General features: G+C 34.7%; 1 protein-coding gene across 4 annotated transcripts in view; it reads left to right on the top strand.

The window, feature by feature from the left end:
- LOC128678359 (uncharacterized) overlaps positions 1-19,291 on the top strand; it is a 32,612-nt gene that overhangs the window by 10,069 nt on the left and 3,252 nt on the right. For 2 of the 4 annotated variants that reach the window (XM_053759834.2, XM_053759835.2), the window contains one exon: positions 18,830-19,213. In XM_053759834.2, the coding sequence (XP_053615809.1) occupies positions 18,830-19,213 (384 nt within the window). Of the gene's footprint in view, positions 1-9,548; positions 9,786-17,748; positions 17,826-18,829; positions 19,214-19,291 lie in introns of those variants that run through there. The other 2 variants (XM_053759832.2, XM_053759833.2) reach the window with 2 other exon arrangements.

Genomic DNA, 19,291 nt, shown 5'->3' with positions numbered 1-19,291 from the left:
CCTCCGCGCCTCATCGCTGCGGGTGGGCCAAGGCTACTGAACAACGTCTCCAGTTCAAAAATAAAAATTGGGACAAAAATATTTTTGTCGCACAATTTCATCCGCATAGAACTCTATGCAACGGCAATAGCAGCGACTTTGCAATGATTTTAGAGAGCTTTGTACAGGTTGACCGCAAGTCATCGCTCCATTATACATATATGTCAAGTAGTGCAGCTTACCGCAAACTCAAACCGAAAGAAAACATCAATTAAATAACGACCTTATTACTAGCCAACATAGACACACATTATAGACAATAAATTAGTAATAATAATTTTCTAACATTTGAAATTTTTCTTAGAATAAACAAAACCAAACAGCTGTATTATATCCAACACTTACAGATATTATAAATGTAAAAATGTGTTTATTTTTTGTCAGATCGAAACGGAACAATATTACAGAATTTACGAGTATTTATTGTTATATTTTTGTATTATTTTTGGTGGTTTTGGTTAGGAGAACATTGAGAGAACACTCGAGGGTTAGAGAAAATGTGGGGGTCCGACAACGCTCACGGCATGTCTCACCAGATCTCAGGCCTAAGAGGATGCTTTCCGCTCACAAGCGCCATCATCACAATTGTATCCTTTTAACCCGTCGATCGCGGAGAATCGAGACAAAATTAATTTTAAACACTGGTTATATGGTAGCCGGCAACCGAGGGCGCAGTGCAGCTTTGTATTTTCACTTCTCACCATCGAATCGATTCGAAGTGTGACGCAGCGAACCAATCACATTGCAATGTATCATATTAGTTCTCCATTATACAAAATGTAGTCCCAATTTACGACGAGGGTTTCGGATGCCACCCTGTTTCTTTTTAGTAAAATGGCAAATGTGTCCAATAGAAAACTGTAATTTTCTAATAAAATCAATTACCTGGTGTAGCAGAATTTCCTTTGGTACCTATATTATTTATAGTTTTCGCTAAAATTGATAATAATGCTATGGTGGCGCTAGTGAGCCGGGATATTTTAAAAGAAATTAAAGATAAAATTTTTGTCCAAGGAAATGCACGTCAAATCTAACAGGCTTAACCACTCAACCGCACCCGTCCATCCGTACACACAATCAAGAATCTCCACAGATAATACACCTGAGTTCATTAACACCTCGTATTGGTATCACCTGGCTGGCAATCAGCCAAATGCCTGAGGGTCATGCCCGCTCCACGTGGGTCCGATGGATGAATGAAATTATTTTAAGATGCCTGGATTGTGGCAATGCTCTTATGAGCCGTAAATTTTAGGAGTACGCAAAATGCTACATCAAACTATATATTTTTTTAATTTGGTGAAAATGGTTAAAATAGAACACAAGAGATAAATTTAAATAAGCTGCGCCTTTTGCGCTTAGGCGGTAGAATTAACATAAGAAGGTTGAACAACTAAATTATATTCTGTAGATGTCAATAAATGAACGTAAGAAGTAAGTTTACTTTTTATTATTCCAAACATTGAAAAAGAAATAAATTACTTTAATTCGTTTACTGCATGTAATTTCAAAATGATTGTTTGTTCAAAATTTGTGGCTGTGATTCCGCCCTAAAATGGGACTGCTCCATGTGTTCTCGTTGACGTACGAAGGGACAATAGAGACCGGATAGAAGGATAAGTGTCTAACTTATCCTTAACAGCTGACAAGGAACGATAGCATTCCCAAGAAGCAAAAAATTGCTACGGAGCTACGCAGTGCAACGTCGTAGCACGTTTTGATAATGGCTACGAATTTTTTCGTAGCTTATGCTAATTACGATACTTATGTAAGTATAAAGGTTGCTAGGTAAACACCGTTATCTGAATAGAACTTTCAAGGATAGCAATAATATAAATCGTATATCTTTTATAATACAGACGTTGTATTGTCAAGTACTTGGATGTTATTAGTATATACAAACAATATCATTATGTCATGACAAAATGAAATATTTACAATCGCGCCAATTGCCAAACCGCGACATGTAACAATAACAGACACATTGCCAGAATTCGGATTAAGATGCTAATATTTATAGAACAACGTTATAATGTCACAATACAATAACGCGTTTCATATTATGACGTTCAGATTTGGAGACGCAACGGGCGTTTATGGTATAAAATCAGAATGACCTTGTGTGTTTGCATAAAAACTTTCACAGGCATTCATGCACTTCGATTCGATTTTAAGAAATTCAGCGTTGTTTGACCTCGGACACAGATTAAATAATACCCCAGCCTCGGACTACATCCAAATTTTATCAAAATTGGTCACATGGTTTGGCTGTGCAAGCATAACTGGCAGTACCACTTCATATCCACCCATGGGTTTCGTACGAGCTAACTTAAGCTTGACAGCTGAGAAGCAACAACAGCTTTCCAAAAGAGGATTGACATTAGACAGAAGGCTGTTAGTAAAACCTCAACCATTTTTTTTAAATAAGGTTTATTTTTCAAGTGAACTTTTAGTTTTGAGACTTCGTCGTTAGAACCGTATATTTCACTGGTATCAGGCTGACAAGAGAAAGAGAGAGGATTATTCTCACTAGCAAATAGTTCCATGGAACAAGTGGGAATTTTCAGGTAGTTCCATTCCATTATCAAAGTCAATGGCCGACTTCCGTGGCCTAATGGTCACCATGCCGAACTGCTACACTGGAGATCCCGGGTTCGATCCCCGGTCACGTCAACGTAGAAAATGATCTTTTTCAAATTGACCTGGGTCTTGGATGTTCATGTATATGTTATAGAATATAGTCTCGTTGAGTTAGTAGGTATCCCATAACACAAGTTTCGAACTTACTTTAGGGCTAACCCAACATGTGTGATTTGTCCTTATATAATATATTTATGTATATTTATTTGCTATTTACTGACAAAAAAATTCTCACTTGTTCCATGGAACTATTTGCCAGTGGAACTAGCGAGAATGATCCCACTTTTAAGGAGGGATTAGTAAGGAGGTTACAGAATATCCGTGATCCCAAAAGCCGCGAGTTAGTGAAATTTATATATAAAAAATATATTTAACACCCGTGTGTTTTTACTACGTGTTTACAACTGAGTATGTTTTGGTAATGTCGTATTTCTTAGTAATACTTGTATGCGTTGAAAACATAGTGGTTATAGTGTATGTTTACAGCTGCAGCTGCTGTTCTGAATAAATAGCGCGCAAAAGAAACGAAGTCTGGAATATGGATTCTACTTGATTTCATGATTTTTATGGTTGGTTTTTAGAGTAAAATGAAGGAGTAGACTTCTATGTCGTACTTTCTATTTCGTAGCGTATTTTTAATTAAAAAAAACACATTATCGCCAACATGAATTTTTAAAAATTCCTTTTTTTTTCCCACCTTATGCTTGACTGGAAGGGGTCGCAATAAGTCCTCTTTTGTGTCTTTTATTTAATACTTCGTGTATTTTTCTCAAAGAATATTGTACTGTATATTTCAATATTTTTTCAAAATCAATGATTGGATCTTTATTTTTAATATTTAAAAACATAGCAACGGATATGGTTATGTCATTGAAAAGCGTCAGACATAAATATTATATACTAGCTGCGCCCCGGGGCTTCGCTCCCGTGGGAATTTCGGAATTAAAATAACCTATCTGTTATTCCAGGTTATATTCTACCCGTGTACCAAATTTCATAACAATCAGTCTAGTAGATTTTTCGTGAAAGAGAAACAAACATACTCTAGTGTTTAATAAATAGACATTCATTAGACAACAGCATAGTTTTAGATGTATATAATTGTTGTGACATCACGCCTCTACTACACCTACACGAATTTTGATCAAATTGAATCAAAATTATTTATTTGTTTAATGAAATAGGCTAGCTACTGTTTGATACACATAGCTGGAACATTGTATTTACGATCGTGCCTATCTAGCCATAAAAGTAGCATACAAAATTATATAAATTATATTCTTAACTTTTGATGCAATTTAGATTATTATACAAAATTCTGGCGTTCATGAAATCTCAGATTTTAAAATCGATTCAAAATAAAATGTAACCTTGTAAGTTATAATAGTCCTGTCCGCACAAACAGTGTTCCACATGAGATTAACATTGACGGCACAACTTAAAATAGCTGCATTATACGATCATTTCACGGACAGTCGTCTTAGCGACGGCCATGATGCTTTTTATATGACGCAGTGCAAATAGACACTGAAATCTAGAACGAATAAAGTCACATGATCTAAACTTCCTCGACTGTGAACTCTGTTCTCTAGGGAATTTGATCATAGGATAAAAAATCCCTGAATTCCCGATATATGTACATGACCCCGATATGATAATCCGTTGCGTATAGTATTAAAGATCTAAACATACATAGGGACAAACAGAAAGCGGGAAGTTTTGTTCGACTTTGTTTTATTTTATGTAGTGATATAGAGGTGTAATTACAAGTTACGCTCCATACCCGCTTCAGAATTCTCAGAAACCATTCATATAACCTGTAATATAAGTGGGTTTATGTCCACTCGGGTTGAATTGTCACAGAAATTTCCATAGCTTCATTCAATTAAATTTAAATCATATGTAAATAATCATTTTTTGGTTGTCACAATGTACACAATAGAAAAAAATATATGTATTCATCTAGTGATTCTATCCCATAGTAATTTTGGGATACAAGTGCTATGTGTGCAAATTCCATGTAAAAATTTTGCCTTGATCCAAATATCATCGAAATCCAAATCCGGTATGATTTGGGCGATTGAGTAACAAACGCTAAAACTTTGATGAATCTAACAAATATTTCAAAGTTGACATTCAAAACAAAAAATATTCTTGTATAAAAACTGAAAAACAGAAATTTTCGTTTACCAAAAAAATTATATCAGCGACTAAAATAGATCACGATTGCTGATTACAAACTCAAAGTTACAAAATTCGATCGCCCACACACGCATATCAATTTCATCGCCAGTTTAATTTTATTAATAACTTTCCAACATTTCCACTTTCAATAACCGAAAATTCATTAAAATCAACCCTGAAAATTATTAATGACGTCGATATCAATTACGTGTAAATAATTGAGACGCCAGTTTCAAATAACATGCAGATTCGTTTAATTTTTATTATTGCCGAAGTTTTCAAACATCCATTTGAATTCAGAACTCTGGATTCATTAACATACGTTTATTTTTAAATTTGGAAGCTAACATTTTTTACGCGCGGGGTGAATGGAATGTTATCTATGGCTGTTTATAATAATAGTGATAATGACATTAGGTGAGTGAGAGCAGAGAACAGGTAGGTACCTGGTAGTGTGACACCGCGGCGCACGCGCACCGCACGCCTCCAGCACTCCAAACGAAAACTAGACGATTTTCGCGGCCGACGCCCGCCAAAAGCTGGCTGGTTATTTTTAAACGACTTATAATTTTATTGTTTGAGAAAATGTTGAGAACGACAAGTGCGCGCGCCGGTCGAAACGCTTCTAATGCCAACTCGCCAACTCTCCAGTCTGACATTTCGCGTCCTTTGCCATGGTTTGATAACGTTCCAGCATCTCGAATCGATAGACGATCTTTTCTAATTATCTATTGAACATAAAAAAAATTCTTTGCATTTCTTTCAAAATATGGAACCGAATATTATATTTTGCTACAAATATTCTGACGCGAGAATACATTTACTGAGAATGAGATTTTAAAACAAAACTTCTATAGATTTAAATCCCCTATTGCATCTCGCTAATGGGAATTACTAGAATTAAGGCCATTACAATTAGAATACAATTTACCACCAAAAACATCAGAACATATTTTTTGTGTCAATTCACAACACTCGTTAATGCGTTCATAATTTATCTAAATGATAAACCACAAACTCCCGTTTCACACATAAACAACCCGTACACATATAAACAAACTCTCTAGTACACCGTCCTCGTTCCGTCCTGTGTAAAATACATTTCAATAAGTACCTAGATTTTCTTTTTAGCATGTTGACTCGTGGTGGGAGGATCGGTCGCTCAGCGTTACTGACTTGCCATTCTCGGAGACCGTTGCCCAATCATTACTACAATGCATCTCACAGGGAGGCTCCGTCCATGTACCCCATTATGAAAGTAGTAGGTCTAATATAATAGCAAAAAGACGTAATTAATATGATATTTATTGGATCAGATATCCCATCTATCGTCTACGATCAACTGGTTTGCGGTCAAATGACGTTAATGCATCACCAATTTATAATTAAACCACCATATTATAAAACGAAGCCCTCTGCCGCGTCTATCTGTTCACGATAAACTCAAAAACTACTGAACGGATTTTCATGCGGTTTTCACCAATAGATAGAGGGATTCCTGAGGAAGGTTTAGGGGTATAATCTATTATGTTTTTACCCGAGCGTTGCCGGGACGAGCCCCTAATGATTTATTTTTTAACTAGCTGCAATGTATTTAAAAAAAGGGTTTTTTTTACTGTATAGTATATAGATGGCAGTAACAGCATATAGATGGCAAAAAATTAAATTCCAAAAATGTTGAATTCCAGTAATGTTGATTCCACGAATGTTGAATTCCACTAAACCCTTTTTCAGCTATCTTAACACCAAATTTTATAAAAATTGGTCCAGCCGTTTAAGCGGGAAGAAGTAACAAACATACTCACAAACTTTCGCCCTTATGCTATAATTAATGAGAGACAAAAGACGCATAAAGTTGGAAGAGGCGTTTTGGAGACAACATATTATCTACTCAATGTTAAGTTTAATCCTATCTTTTGGACTTCAGTCTTCATCATGATAGATCATGAGCTAGGAAACTAACCACCAGTTCATCATATGATTCCCGTGTGTTCCCGGTTTCATTCGGGGCTGTGACGCCACTGTTAGCATATTATTATTTTCACTGCCAGAGCATCAATACATGAAACTGTTACTATCTCTTCTCATCTCATTACTAATATTATAAAGGTGAAGGTTTGTGAGTATGTTTGTTACTTCTTCGTGGTCAAAAGCTAAGCCAATTTTTATGAAATTAGATATTGAGGTACCTGTACCGTTGCGTGGTTTTGAAGATATAAGCCTACTTTACTAAACTTTTAAACTGTGCATAATTTTAAAAAAATATATAGCGATTAATTAATAACTACGAATAATAAACAGCGGGTAACACCGCGAGGTATCAACAGCTAGTTTAAAAATACAGCAAATGCTTATTATTTCATTAAAACAATTTATTGCAACGTGCCAGTGTTAAAATACGATTGTATTAAAACAAATATCGAACAGAAAATAGTGCCAATGAAAAACATAGAAACCAAACAAATAACGAACAGCTGTTATTTGGCAGCAATGCGATCACCCATCATACGTCATTCTTTAGTATCGCTACAGCTAATTTGATCTTGAACTGCGGTTTTCAAGGCTAGTGTTATTTCTACAGGTCTAGAATCAAATTATCAATTATGTTTACTCAAAACTCTCAGGCAAACGTGACGATACGCGGGGCTGAGATAGACGAGTGGGCTTTTGAGTGTATTTGCCCCAAATAAGCGTCTTTTCGTAACCCTTGTGCAACTTTCATTGTAGAAATGCCGAATTTGATTCACTGGGTACTACTACACTATTTTTTATTATAGTCATTTCTGCCCATTGCTGATCATAAATAAGTCCAATTTAATAAATAGTACTAATTACAACTGTTCAGTCAGTGCGGTTATCAGCTGATAACCGTCACTATAACTGATAACGTCGCTGATAACTGTAACTAGTCAGCTGACTAGTGTCGAGAGTTTGCCGCCTCATACCTTTTGGAACGCACTGCGATCTTCTAAGCCGGCTTATCATTTTTACAGAACGATTCCAATGCATCGCAGTTTAGGAACGAAACGCATTAGTATTAAAAATTAATTGATGGTACGATTTGCGATCAGATTAGGTCCTTAACTGCATCCCATTAAGATAATTATAAGCCTGCAGCCGTCTTATATCATTCACATATGCATTATAGGCAAACTATGCGTGCACGAAGTATGCCAGTGTGTATAACAACGTGTTTCAATCATCTTGTCTGTAGGACCTGTGGCCTCTCTTTTTGTAACAATGCATTCTTCTCCGTCTTATCGGTGCTTCACTTAATACCTACTTGAAAACGCATTTTCCACATTAAACTAAACTGTATACTCTCGTACATTTGTTTGTCAATTACGCAGTTGTTATGATAAACAATGTTGTTATGACCTCATATGCTAAAAAGTACTAAAAACTGAATTAGCCCCCGAACCGCGTTAATTACTTCAGTAAAATCGCAGTTCAGCCTCGACCGTTTCGCAATTTTTAACCGTTTCGGTATCGCAAAAATAATTGTGACAGATTTTTGGTTCACAACTGAACCATAAACCAACGATGCCGTTGTCAAAACAACAAGTTTTGTTAAGAAACTTGTAAAAAACATCTGGAGCGACCTAGATTCAATTGCAATCCAGCTGAAGTTATCAACACGATTGGAGTACGGAAATGATAAATTTACCACAGATGTTTACCTACGCAGTAATGAAAATTAACACTTAAATTTTAGTGTTAATTTAAATACTACATAATTTAAAAAAATACTACAAAAAAATTATACTAAAATGATAATATTTCATAATAAATGAACAATATTTTATCTTGCGTTCCAGTAATATCTTAATCTTAGGATAAATAACAATGTTACAATGTAAGGAATACATAATTATACCACTAAATTACACTCGTCAAAGTCACAGCTCTTCAGACTAAAGTAATAAAACGCTAAAATACATTCTATAATAATACACTAATTATAAAAATTGAAGAAATAAAAACCAATTAAAATAAAATCAGTGTAGCATAAGTTGATAGATTTTAATGAATTTCAACGTGAAAAAATTAATACCTAATTATTTCTTAGATAGACGAAAATATTCATGAAAAATTACATCCTCTAGTTTTGTTATTAGTGTTCTTCTTGGAAAACATTTGTAATTAAAATAACAAAAGATCTGATTTCTGTGGTATGTGTATATTGTAACACTGTGGTGTTTAACAACACCACGAAAATGGTAGATAATTCTACCATTTTCGTTATTATAATTACTTAATGCACACACACAAAATTCTCGTAATGGAAACTCGACTGCGCTTTTACAACTAATGTATGTTGCAGATGTATAACGCTGTATGTGTGACAAACACAAGGTGTAAAAGCGTATATAACTTATTTATAGTAGAGAGAGCAATTGCAACAAACTTACAATTAAATCGTGTAACATAATACTTAAACAAAAACATTCAAATGCTGAAATGAAGTAAGGCAGTCGGAGTTGTGTCCGAGAGAAGGTAAAAGAATAAAAGGGAGACAAACATAAGAAGTGAGGGGGATGGAGAGCAATGGAGGTTGCTAGAGTAGGCCTATATTATAGCATTATTCATATAATATTATAAATTATATATTATACGACAACTCAATAAAATATTTCCATTTACATTTATCTATATCATAAAAACTCCGAATTCAATATTGAACAGTATCAAATTCACAAACCCAACAGTACTCACGTAATAAAATAGTTTTACAGCTCATTCCTAACGACAAAATTCGCAGCTAAATTGGTCAGCAGAATCGTAAAATGGCGCGGTTTGGAGCGCCATCTTGCGGCCTGTTAGCGATGTCTACTGGCACTACAAAGTTTGCAAAGGGGCTGGTTTTAGAGATGCATAGTTGCGGCTCGTGTGTACTATGCACTTGTGCACTTTCATGATAGGTGACAAAGTAAATATTCTTAGTATATTTTCATATTTATACGCGGACTGGGGCTCTTATCGCGTGAGAATTTTCTAGATAAAAGTGGTTACTAGGTATTCCATATTTTGCCCAAATTCAGTAATACACCTTTTTTGTTGTTTTTACCTAAAATAATGACTTAACATCAATTATAGGGCTCTTTCCGATCAAGGAACTCATCTAGTTGCTTTTGCTCCTGTGTTTTTGAGAATAAACTAAGAAAATATTGGTCGTAAACCTATCTATGGAAAGATCGAATGTACGGTGTAGTGATTAAGTAAATACTACAATACCTTTGTTTTTTTTTTCTTTTCTTTCGAATTTAGAAGTTTTAGAAATTGTAGTAATAATAATGAGCATAGTAATAGTATTTCCCGAACAATGAAAATAATACAACCATTATTTTTTTAAGAACTACATAATATTATTTTTAATTTTATTTACAAATGGAAATCCAAGATAAAGGTGTATGGCATTAGTATCTAATTTGAAAATATATCAATATTAAGGGCGATTTATGTACTAAAATGTAGGATTAAGCCAACAATTCACAGATAATTTTGCGTGATCATCGTAAAACCCAAAATAATCGAGCACTAGTCGCGCGTCCTATTATATTGTCTATGTTTTCATGTTTGTGCCAAGAATCGCTGGAATTTGACTTTGTTACTCCATCACAGAAATTCATATTGACAATCATACCTATATTATGAATTAATACAGATCATAGTCATATCAAATCAATATGATTAAGACGCCATTAGCGCCACAACCACTTTTACACAAAACAATGGAGTAATTTATCTTTTTTTTTTTTAAATTCCGCTAAGAAATAAAAGAAATTAATAAAAATGTGATGGTGGCGGTGAGGGGACATAGCGCCTTAATTTAAAACTTTCTCCCTCCACCACGCTTAGATTCTTAGTTCACTTTTATGTATTTTCAAATGTGACGAAGAAAGCAAGTGACCAGTTTAGTAAGGGTGGGTTGCACCGTCAACTTTAACGTGCGAGAAGAAGAAGAAAGAGCGGCTACTGTTGTAGTTTAGTACATACATTTGCCCTTATTAATATTGTATATAGCTGCTGAATAAGAAATGGTTATCATTTAGAATCTCGTTTGATATAACTACCGGAGTTTACATTGAGATAGTCGAACAAGCGATCGATTTTTCTAGTTTTTAGGTTCTTTGTCAGACTGCTGTATTTTTATGAGTGTCTATTAAAAGTGCCAATTAGGTCATTAAGAGTATATAAAAACATGATTGGAACTACCTCCAACTTAACAGATGGCCTAGGTAATTGTCATTTTATCTTGTACACAAAACATGGTACACGAAATTTCCAACGGTAATAGAGACAGTTGAAATTATTGATGTGTGGAAATATTCAAATTGATCATTTTACTTATAATTATAACTAAGTGTGTCTAATTATTGTTGGTTTGTTGGTAACAAAATGTTTCGTTACAAGCAACTATGTAATGTATAAAAAAAATTAAAAAAATAGTCGTTTTCGAAAAGCTAACGTGTTTTAATAGGTTATGGGCCCAGCACGCTTCCACTGCGCAAGTGTACATATGACGACAAATAAAGAGTGGATTGAACATGCTAACTTTACGCCGTGTTTATCAGAGATAACCGTTGCCAACAATATGAAAATACCTGTTGTATATTCCGGAGACGTACACGTATCAACTAACTGTAATTATGATATCATGGTTAAAGATGTGCTATGCGTACCCAGACTAACAACTAACTTGTTGTCAGTAACCAAAAATGGAAACAAAGTTGTTTTTGAAGCTAATCAATGTTATATTCGCAACAAGAAGAATGAGTTGGTGGCCACTGCAGTGTCAATAAATGGTGTATACAAGCTAAATATCAAAATAGCAGATTGTATGCTGGCAGCACCTGTAGTAACAAGTGCAGAGCTTTGGCGCAGGCGGTTAGCACACATTAATGGCAAAGATTTGAACAAAATGAGGAATTACATTGTGAATGGATTGTTTTATCCAGATACTTGTGACATGACAAAGTCTAAATGTGTGACCTGTGAACAAATGAGGCTACCATTTCCCCATGTTGGACAAAGAAGTATGGAAACATTGGATATTATACATGCTGATGTATGTGGTCCAATGGAAACAAGATCCATTGCTGGCTCTCAGTATTTTGTACTGTTTATCGATGATTATAGTCGTATGATTTTCATTTACTTCCTTAAACAAAAGAGTGAAGTGTTTCAGATATTCAGGAATTTCAAAGTAATGATTGAAAACCAGCAGAATAAAAAAATTAAAATACTGCGTACAGACAACGGTGGTGAGTTTTGTAATGGACAAATGGAAAATTAGTTAGTTAAGGAAGGAATTATTCATCAAAAACTAATGCATATACACCAGAACAAAACGGTGTCTGTGAACGAGGTAATAAAACAGTTGTTGAAAAAGCTCGATGCTTACTTTTTGATGCCAAGCTTGAAAAGAAGTTTTGGGCTGAAGTAGCAAATACAGCAGTATATTTAAAGAACCGTTTTATAACTTCAAATTTAGGAGATAAAACACCCTATAAAGTGTGGCATAAAAAGAAACCAGACTTAAGTCATATACGTCTTTTTGGAAGTTTAGTAATGGTACACATACCAAAAGAAAGAAGATTAAAATGGGATAGAAAGGCTGAGATGCATATACTTGTAGGATATTCAGAAACAGTGTAAGGGTATCGTGTATATGATCCTAAAAAAAATATTTTTAACTGTGAAGAGAGATGTGATAGTGATGGAAGAAAACAACAAACTATCAGACATTGTTACTGAAAACACTGGAACTTGGATACAAGATATTGAAAGTGAAGCAATTGAGTCACCAGTGATAATGGAAGGTGGCAGAGATTCAGTGGGGGAGTCTTCAGTGAATGAATCTCTCCATGATTCAGATGTTAATACATCTATATATACTGATCCATCCAGTGAAAATGATGACGATACTCTACCTCAAATATAGAGACAGATATTTCAAGCAGTGAGTTAGTACCACTTCCAGAACTAGCACAAAGCAAAATAATTCTGTTTTGTTATGAATGGTTCAGTGATTTCCTGGCAAAGTAGGAAACAAAAGTGGAGGCAGAATATGTTGCTCTCTCAGAGGCGTCTAGGGAAGCTGTTTATTTAAAAAAATTTTTTGTATGAGCTTGTATGTGTAAAGTAAAGAATGTGTAATTAAATTAAAGTATGATAATCAAAGTGCATTAAGATTAGTAAGTGCATTAGTTTCATTATGTCAGAGATGCGGTAAAAAATAAATTTATTCATATTGAATACATTTCAACTCAGGAAATGCCTGCTGACTTGTTAACCAAAGGTCTTGTGTCAACTAAGCATTATAAATTTATGCATATGCTGGGGATTAAAGCTAAATAACTAAACATTTTTTTTTAATTCACATTTATTTTGTTAAGTGGAGATGTTGGTTTGTTGGTAACAAAATGTTTCGTTACTAGCAACTATGTCATGTATAAAAAAATATCGAAATGTATATATATATTTCGAAAAGCTAACGTGTTTTAATAATTATGACTTTTAATAAAAGCGACCTGGTCTGACATGCGCAAATGTGGGAATGCGGAATCTGGGATCTGATCCTCAATGGCCGAGGTACCAATCGGAAAAATGCTTAGGTGAGCGAGAGAACGTCTCGAAACGAGGCTTCACGTCGTCACAGCACCAAATGCAACCACGAACATGTGGAGGTGAATGAAAGATTTGTTCAATGCGAACAATGTGCTCAATACAATTTCGTGTCCTGGTGTACATCGCACTACAGTTGATTAAAAAAATGCATTAGCATCATCTGGACTACGTCAGTTTGCGAGCCTTTGACAAATGGAGACGGATGGCGGGGAAATAACGTCGTTTTCGTGTTTTATCTTGTTTTGCGTATAGCCATGGCTTAATTTTGGATAAATTGTAGATGTTTCTAGATTAGGACAAAGGTCTAGACGCAAGAGCCTCCTGTTGTCTTCCTGTGTCTGATGTAGGTATCAAGGGTTTTCACGTACTTAAATGACAAATTTGTGATAATAAATATGTGTTCTTGTATATTAGTAACTTACCAGTAGTAAGTATAATATGGTTTGGTTATTCCAAGATTGATTTGTGAAAGTTTTGAGAACAATAGTCATTTTGTAATTTTATGGAAACCGAAAGTTGGAACTGGAATATTTCAGAATCTTTTAAAAGAAGCAGTGTGGTCGGAAGTATATCTATATTTTTTTAATTTAAAACGTCAGTTCTGAGGTACAGTCAACTAAATGTTAAGTTACTGTATGTATAGTACTCATGTTTTTGGCAAATAAATATTTTCTTTCTTTCCTACATGATCCTTTATTTCAGTATTTAATATGTAAATTTCAGTATTTTTTGTAGGTTAATGTGCTAATGACTGTATATATTTAGGAGTAAAATATCCAGGTTGAGGATCCAGGAACTTTCATTCGCAGCTTTAACATGTGTTTCTGTTTTTTTTTTCCACGTTCTACTCAAACGTGTTTACAGAGTCGTCACTGAGTGACAGGGAAACGGAAGAAGTTCTAATTATCAGCGTTTAGAAAATAAAGTAAAGCAGTGGGCACACTAAATTATATATGTATTTGGACTTACTTAAAATCCTTCCTTAGGAATTCTCTACGAGAACTTATAGTGCACAAGGTGAGAATCATTAAAATTTAAAAACGAGCCTCGAATTCTACTCTTGTGGATCGTGCCACATAAGTTATATTAAAATGTGACTTATGTATTTTTGACCTAGACCTACCTACTGCGTCCAGTAAAGAAAAGCGTGAGAACAAATGTACACTGGTGGACCATTTAGTTGACTAGTGTATTGCGACTAGTTGTCGTTAGACAGTAGATAGATGACTTGAATAAAATTTGACACCAGTCAATAAGAAAGAAGAAGTACTCTGAATCTGTCATCCATGTGAGCCTCGCGTTACTTTCTGAAAGTCGCAAACGCATGTATCGGTTACGCAACCGCATCCCAAAATACGCGGCGCCCGCGCACGCGACCTTGCTGCGACGTGTATTAATCGCACTTTTACCACTTGCCTGGATAAATTGGGTTGACATTTAAGTGTGGCAGATCTAGCCGGCAGTACTCTTCACTTCGTCATCAATTCACATAAGAATGAATGAAGCTAAATGTGTTGATGATCAAGCGATTTTCGTATCGTGTGTGTTATTGCTAACACGGTGTCAGATTTTGTTCAAATCGCATAAAGACTTCTGACATTACTTTTGCTAATACCACCATCTAGGGTAGTATATGCATATTCACTAGTGAACTAAATAACCACCTGTTATAAGGAGAAATTCTACCTCCATCATCTTGTTTGTTTATTACCTCTCCGCGCTTTTAAGTTCAGGCAACAACATAGAGTAACATTGCGAAAAATTAATTTCCCCGTGGAAAATTCACGAGGGGAAAAGCTTGTTTGAAGATGAGATAAATTCCATTATAATTGCGACGAGTCTATTAGATTTAATGTGTTCATAATTGTCCAAATTATATGTGCAGCAAAACATAATGTTTATAATAATTAATACAACACGTGCTTGGCTTGACTGCCAGATTTGTAGTTTTTCACCTCGGATCGTTACGGAAAATTTATATAATGAAACTAGGTTTTGATTCTGTGAGAATGTCGACAAAATTGCCTACGACTTAAGAATAATTTATTTATATAACAGTTAAATTAAGATTAATTTGACTGTTATCGAGAGAAATCATTCTTTTTAAGGAATATTAGATAATCGAAATATTTTTCTTAATTTACTTTTTATTTAAAGGCCAACTAAACAACTTTTAGTTTATATTTACATAAATCAATACATCCTAAATCATGTATACGATAGAATAAAATTGACGACGCGAAGACAAATTTGTTCAAAATAGACCAAACAGGAAAGTAGAACGCCCTTCCCGAGGGTTGACGATGCAATAGTCGTTGATGTAGTCAAAAAGATGCGCGTAAAATGACAAAAAGTTAGCATTATAAATCTACATGACATGAGTATGCGTAGTTGCTAACTATATTTTCGTTTTATTGAGGACATTCGTGCATTATGTCTTCAAACTGAAGCCCACGCAATAAACAATAATGCATTCGCGACAATGTAAATAAATATTTCATTAAAATTTGATTTTACAACGCTATAGAACAAAATTCTGTCTAAGTATTAAGAACAAATAAAATAATCAAGTTCAGTTTATTAAGAATGGACAGGATCTCAAGAAAATGCCATTTTATAATTGGATACATTTTTTAAAAGGTCTTTTTATTTTTAAAGTATCTTTAGATTTCTTGTCAAATTTATTCAAGAGCAGCGACTCCGTCACCGAGGACATGTTCATTGTTGTAAAGGTTACAAACATACTCAAAAACTTTCAGTTTTTGAGTATGTTTGTTACATTTTCACGCTCGAACAAACATATTATAAAATTTGGTATTGAGATAGCTGATAGGTACATTGGATTAACACAGGTAGGCTTCTTTTTATTTCGAAAACTAGATAAATTACCTACATTTATACACACTTACGAGTATCCTCCGTTCGTACGCAATGCTTCCGGGGCACATTTCCAATATTTCAAAGTTTATAAGAAGGAAGTCAGCTGAGATTATAAATCGACGACTCCAGCGCTGGCCTTCGGTCGCATGCCCACGCCCACGCCTTGTTGTGATCCACAAACATATTTTTAAGAAATCATCAGACTTTGTACTATTTTAAGATATATTACGAATACGAAATAATATGAAAAAACATGATTGGAGTCTGAATTGTGCCGAAATGCTAGTATTCTGTACCTTTTAAAGATATTTATATATAGAATTAAAAAGTTGACGTGAAAAATTACCTGTGAAGGTTTAATTTCTTAATAAATGTTTGGCTTTGACTTTGGCATTTCTTGAAAGCTAATTTTTATCATATATCACAGGGTTGGTAGAAAAAGAAGATAGGGAAGAGAACTAAAGATTTAGCTACTGTTTCCCAAAGTAAGTCTAGTAAAAGCTAGTTCCTTTCTATATATATATCTAGCTATAGCAAACAATTTCACTTATCCTGAAGTTGTGACATTCTGTGTTTTACATATTTTGCGATAAGATTTTGCAAGTTTTCACAAATTATACGAAAGCAAGAATAATGTGGCTCTTAATCAGAAATGTGTGTTAATTGCATTATATATAAGTACTAGCTGCGCCCAGGGGCTTCGTAAGGGGGCATGAAAAGTAAATATATTCTTCAATTCGTAGATTTGTAGATTTCGCGCGAAAAAGTAACATACATACACACATGCATCCTCACAACTTTCATTATTACACAGCGGTGCATTGTAAGTACACTAGACCAAAAGCATCTAAAGGCGCTTACGTTCTCTCTTACACACTGTATACCTACACCATTTAGTTGATTAAATAAAAACGTTTGTCTTATCGACTAGACATTTAAAACAACTCAACTTATTTTATAAATTAGTTTTTATAAAATTAAGTTTAATGAACTTTGATTGAATCGTCCCCCTGGTCCTGTGTGTTGTATGTGAACACTTAGAAACACAACCTGGTGTTGCAGACGTCCTTAGGCTGTGGTAACCACTTCCCATCATCTTCCCATCCTAGCATCATCATATCGATTGTGTGTATCATGTATTATTGCTAACAGATACCTTGTGTCAGATTTTATTCAAGTCGCCTAAAGGCATCTGACATGACTTTCCCATCCTATGAGAGGCATGTCTGTGTGCCTGCTTGAATAAAAAAATATGGCAACATCAATAGTGTATTAAATCTTTAATAATAAATATAGTATGACGTATCGGTCCGTGTGACTATCAGCTGTTAATCTAATCCGATAAGACTTGAGATAAACTTCTATGAGTTGTATTTTTAGTATCATTGTGGTTATATCGAAGTGAGTTGTTTTAATCGATTAATCAACAAAGGATTTTATTATGTCGGGATGTAAGTACAGGAACTTATTCCTAACTTGATAATGAATACAGAAAAAATGTGCTGGACAGTGGACAATGTGTGTGTTTAAACAGTGCGGTAACTGATAATGAGAAAATTATTATTATTATATCAAGATAATTTCGATATCTTCATGAACTTATATGACTCTCGTTTTTATTATAATCAGGTGACATATTTTTCGTGTTTTCTGGTGAAATTTCTTTAAAAATTATATATTCTTTCTCTTATAGCTTCACTTACAATTTTTATGAAACAGTTTTGTCTCATGTCACGTTCGCCATTTTGCCTATTGTTTTCTCGGTCTATAGGTTCATTATAATTTCTACGCCATTTACTATATCTACTTACATATCACATATCTCACAATTACATATGTCTCTAATCTGAGCGAATCGACCGGTAAAACCGATTGTTTCGTCATCCGCTGTGCGACGGAGCTGAGGGTTCACTTTCCTACATATTCCTGAGTACATACATACAAATAATTAAGCTGTGATTTTACGACCATCGACGAATTCTTTTTACCTATTTACATATAGATACTAAAAGTCACCAGTAAATTTCTTGCTGTCTACTTAAACTTCATGCATTTTATTGCATTGCGTGGAGTGTAGATGTACCTAACGTTATATTCATCTTTATATTACCATACAATTTATGAAAGTCTCACAGCATAAACCTATCTAAACTATTAATAAATTGTCTAACGTTAAATATTGTAACTGGAATTGAACCACTAAGATTTACAATCAGTCTAAAGATAAAATTGGCTATTTGCATGAATAACAGTAAATGTGTACTTTTACAACAGTGACACATATACAATATACATACATAGAAAAAAAGACCGAAGAATTATTCAAACATATCAATTAAAATTACATTAAATTACAGTGTTTTAATAAAGAAATACATTTATGCATTTACTTTCTTACTCGGTCAAGTACGGCACTGACAAAAAATCTACTTATACAGATGCAATTGTTTTACAGATCCGCCCCACGGGCCTTACTACCCTCCTCCTGGCCACTACCCTCCGCCTCACCCTCACTTACCCCCCGGATCATTCACGTATCTTCCTCCAGCGTACTCATATCAACCGCCACCACCACAATGGGCCCAACAATCCTACTACCAACCACCGCAAACTCCTACGCAACCATACTTCCAACCACCCGCGCAACCACACCTACAGCCCCCATTGTCTGCGCAACCGCACTCACAACCACCACCAACACTACCATACTATCCAGCGCAACCACAAATCGAGCCACCGACGCCTACAACTACAGAGCCACCGAACTTTACTGTTAATGTGGTGGAACAATCTGAAACAGCTGACCCTGAGCCAGAAGCTGCCTCCACTCCTGTCCAAGGTACTATTGATTATTTAATGAATAGAAAATAATAAGAAGAATTTGTATCTAATGACAAACTGGTAATTAATTTATAAA

The sequence above is a fragment of the Plodia interpunctella genome, chromosome 19, assembly GCF_027563975.2.
Source record: "Plodia interpunctella isolate USDA-ARS_2022_Savannah chromosome 19, ilPloInte3.2, whole genome shotgun sequence".
NCBI lineage: Eukaryota > Metazoa > Arthropoda > Insecta > Lepidoptera > Pyralidae > Plodia > Plodia interpunctella.
The sequence above is the reverse complement of the archived record's forward strand: the minus strand, read 5'-3'. Positions and strand labels throughout refer to the sequence as shown.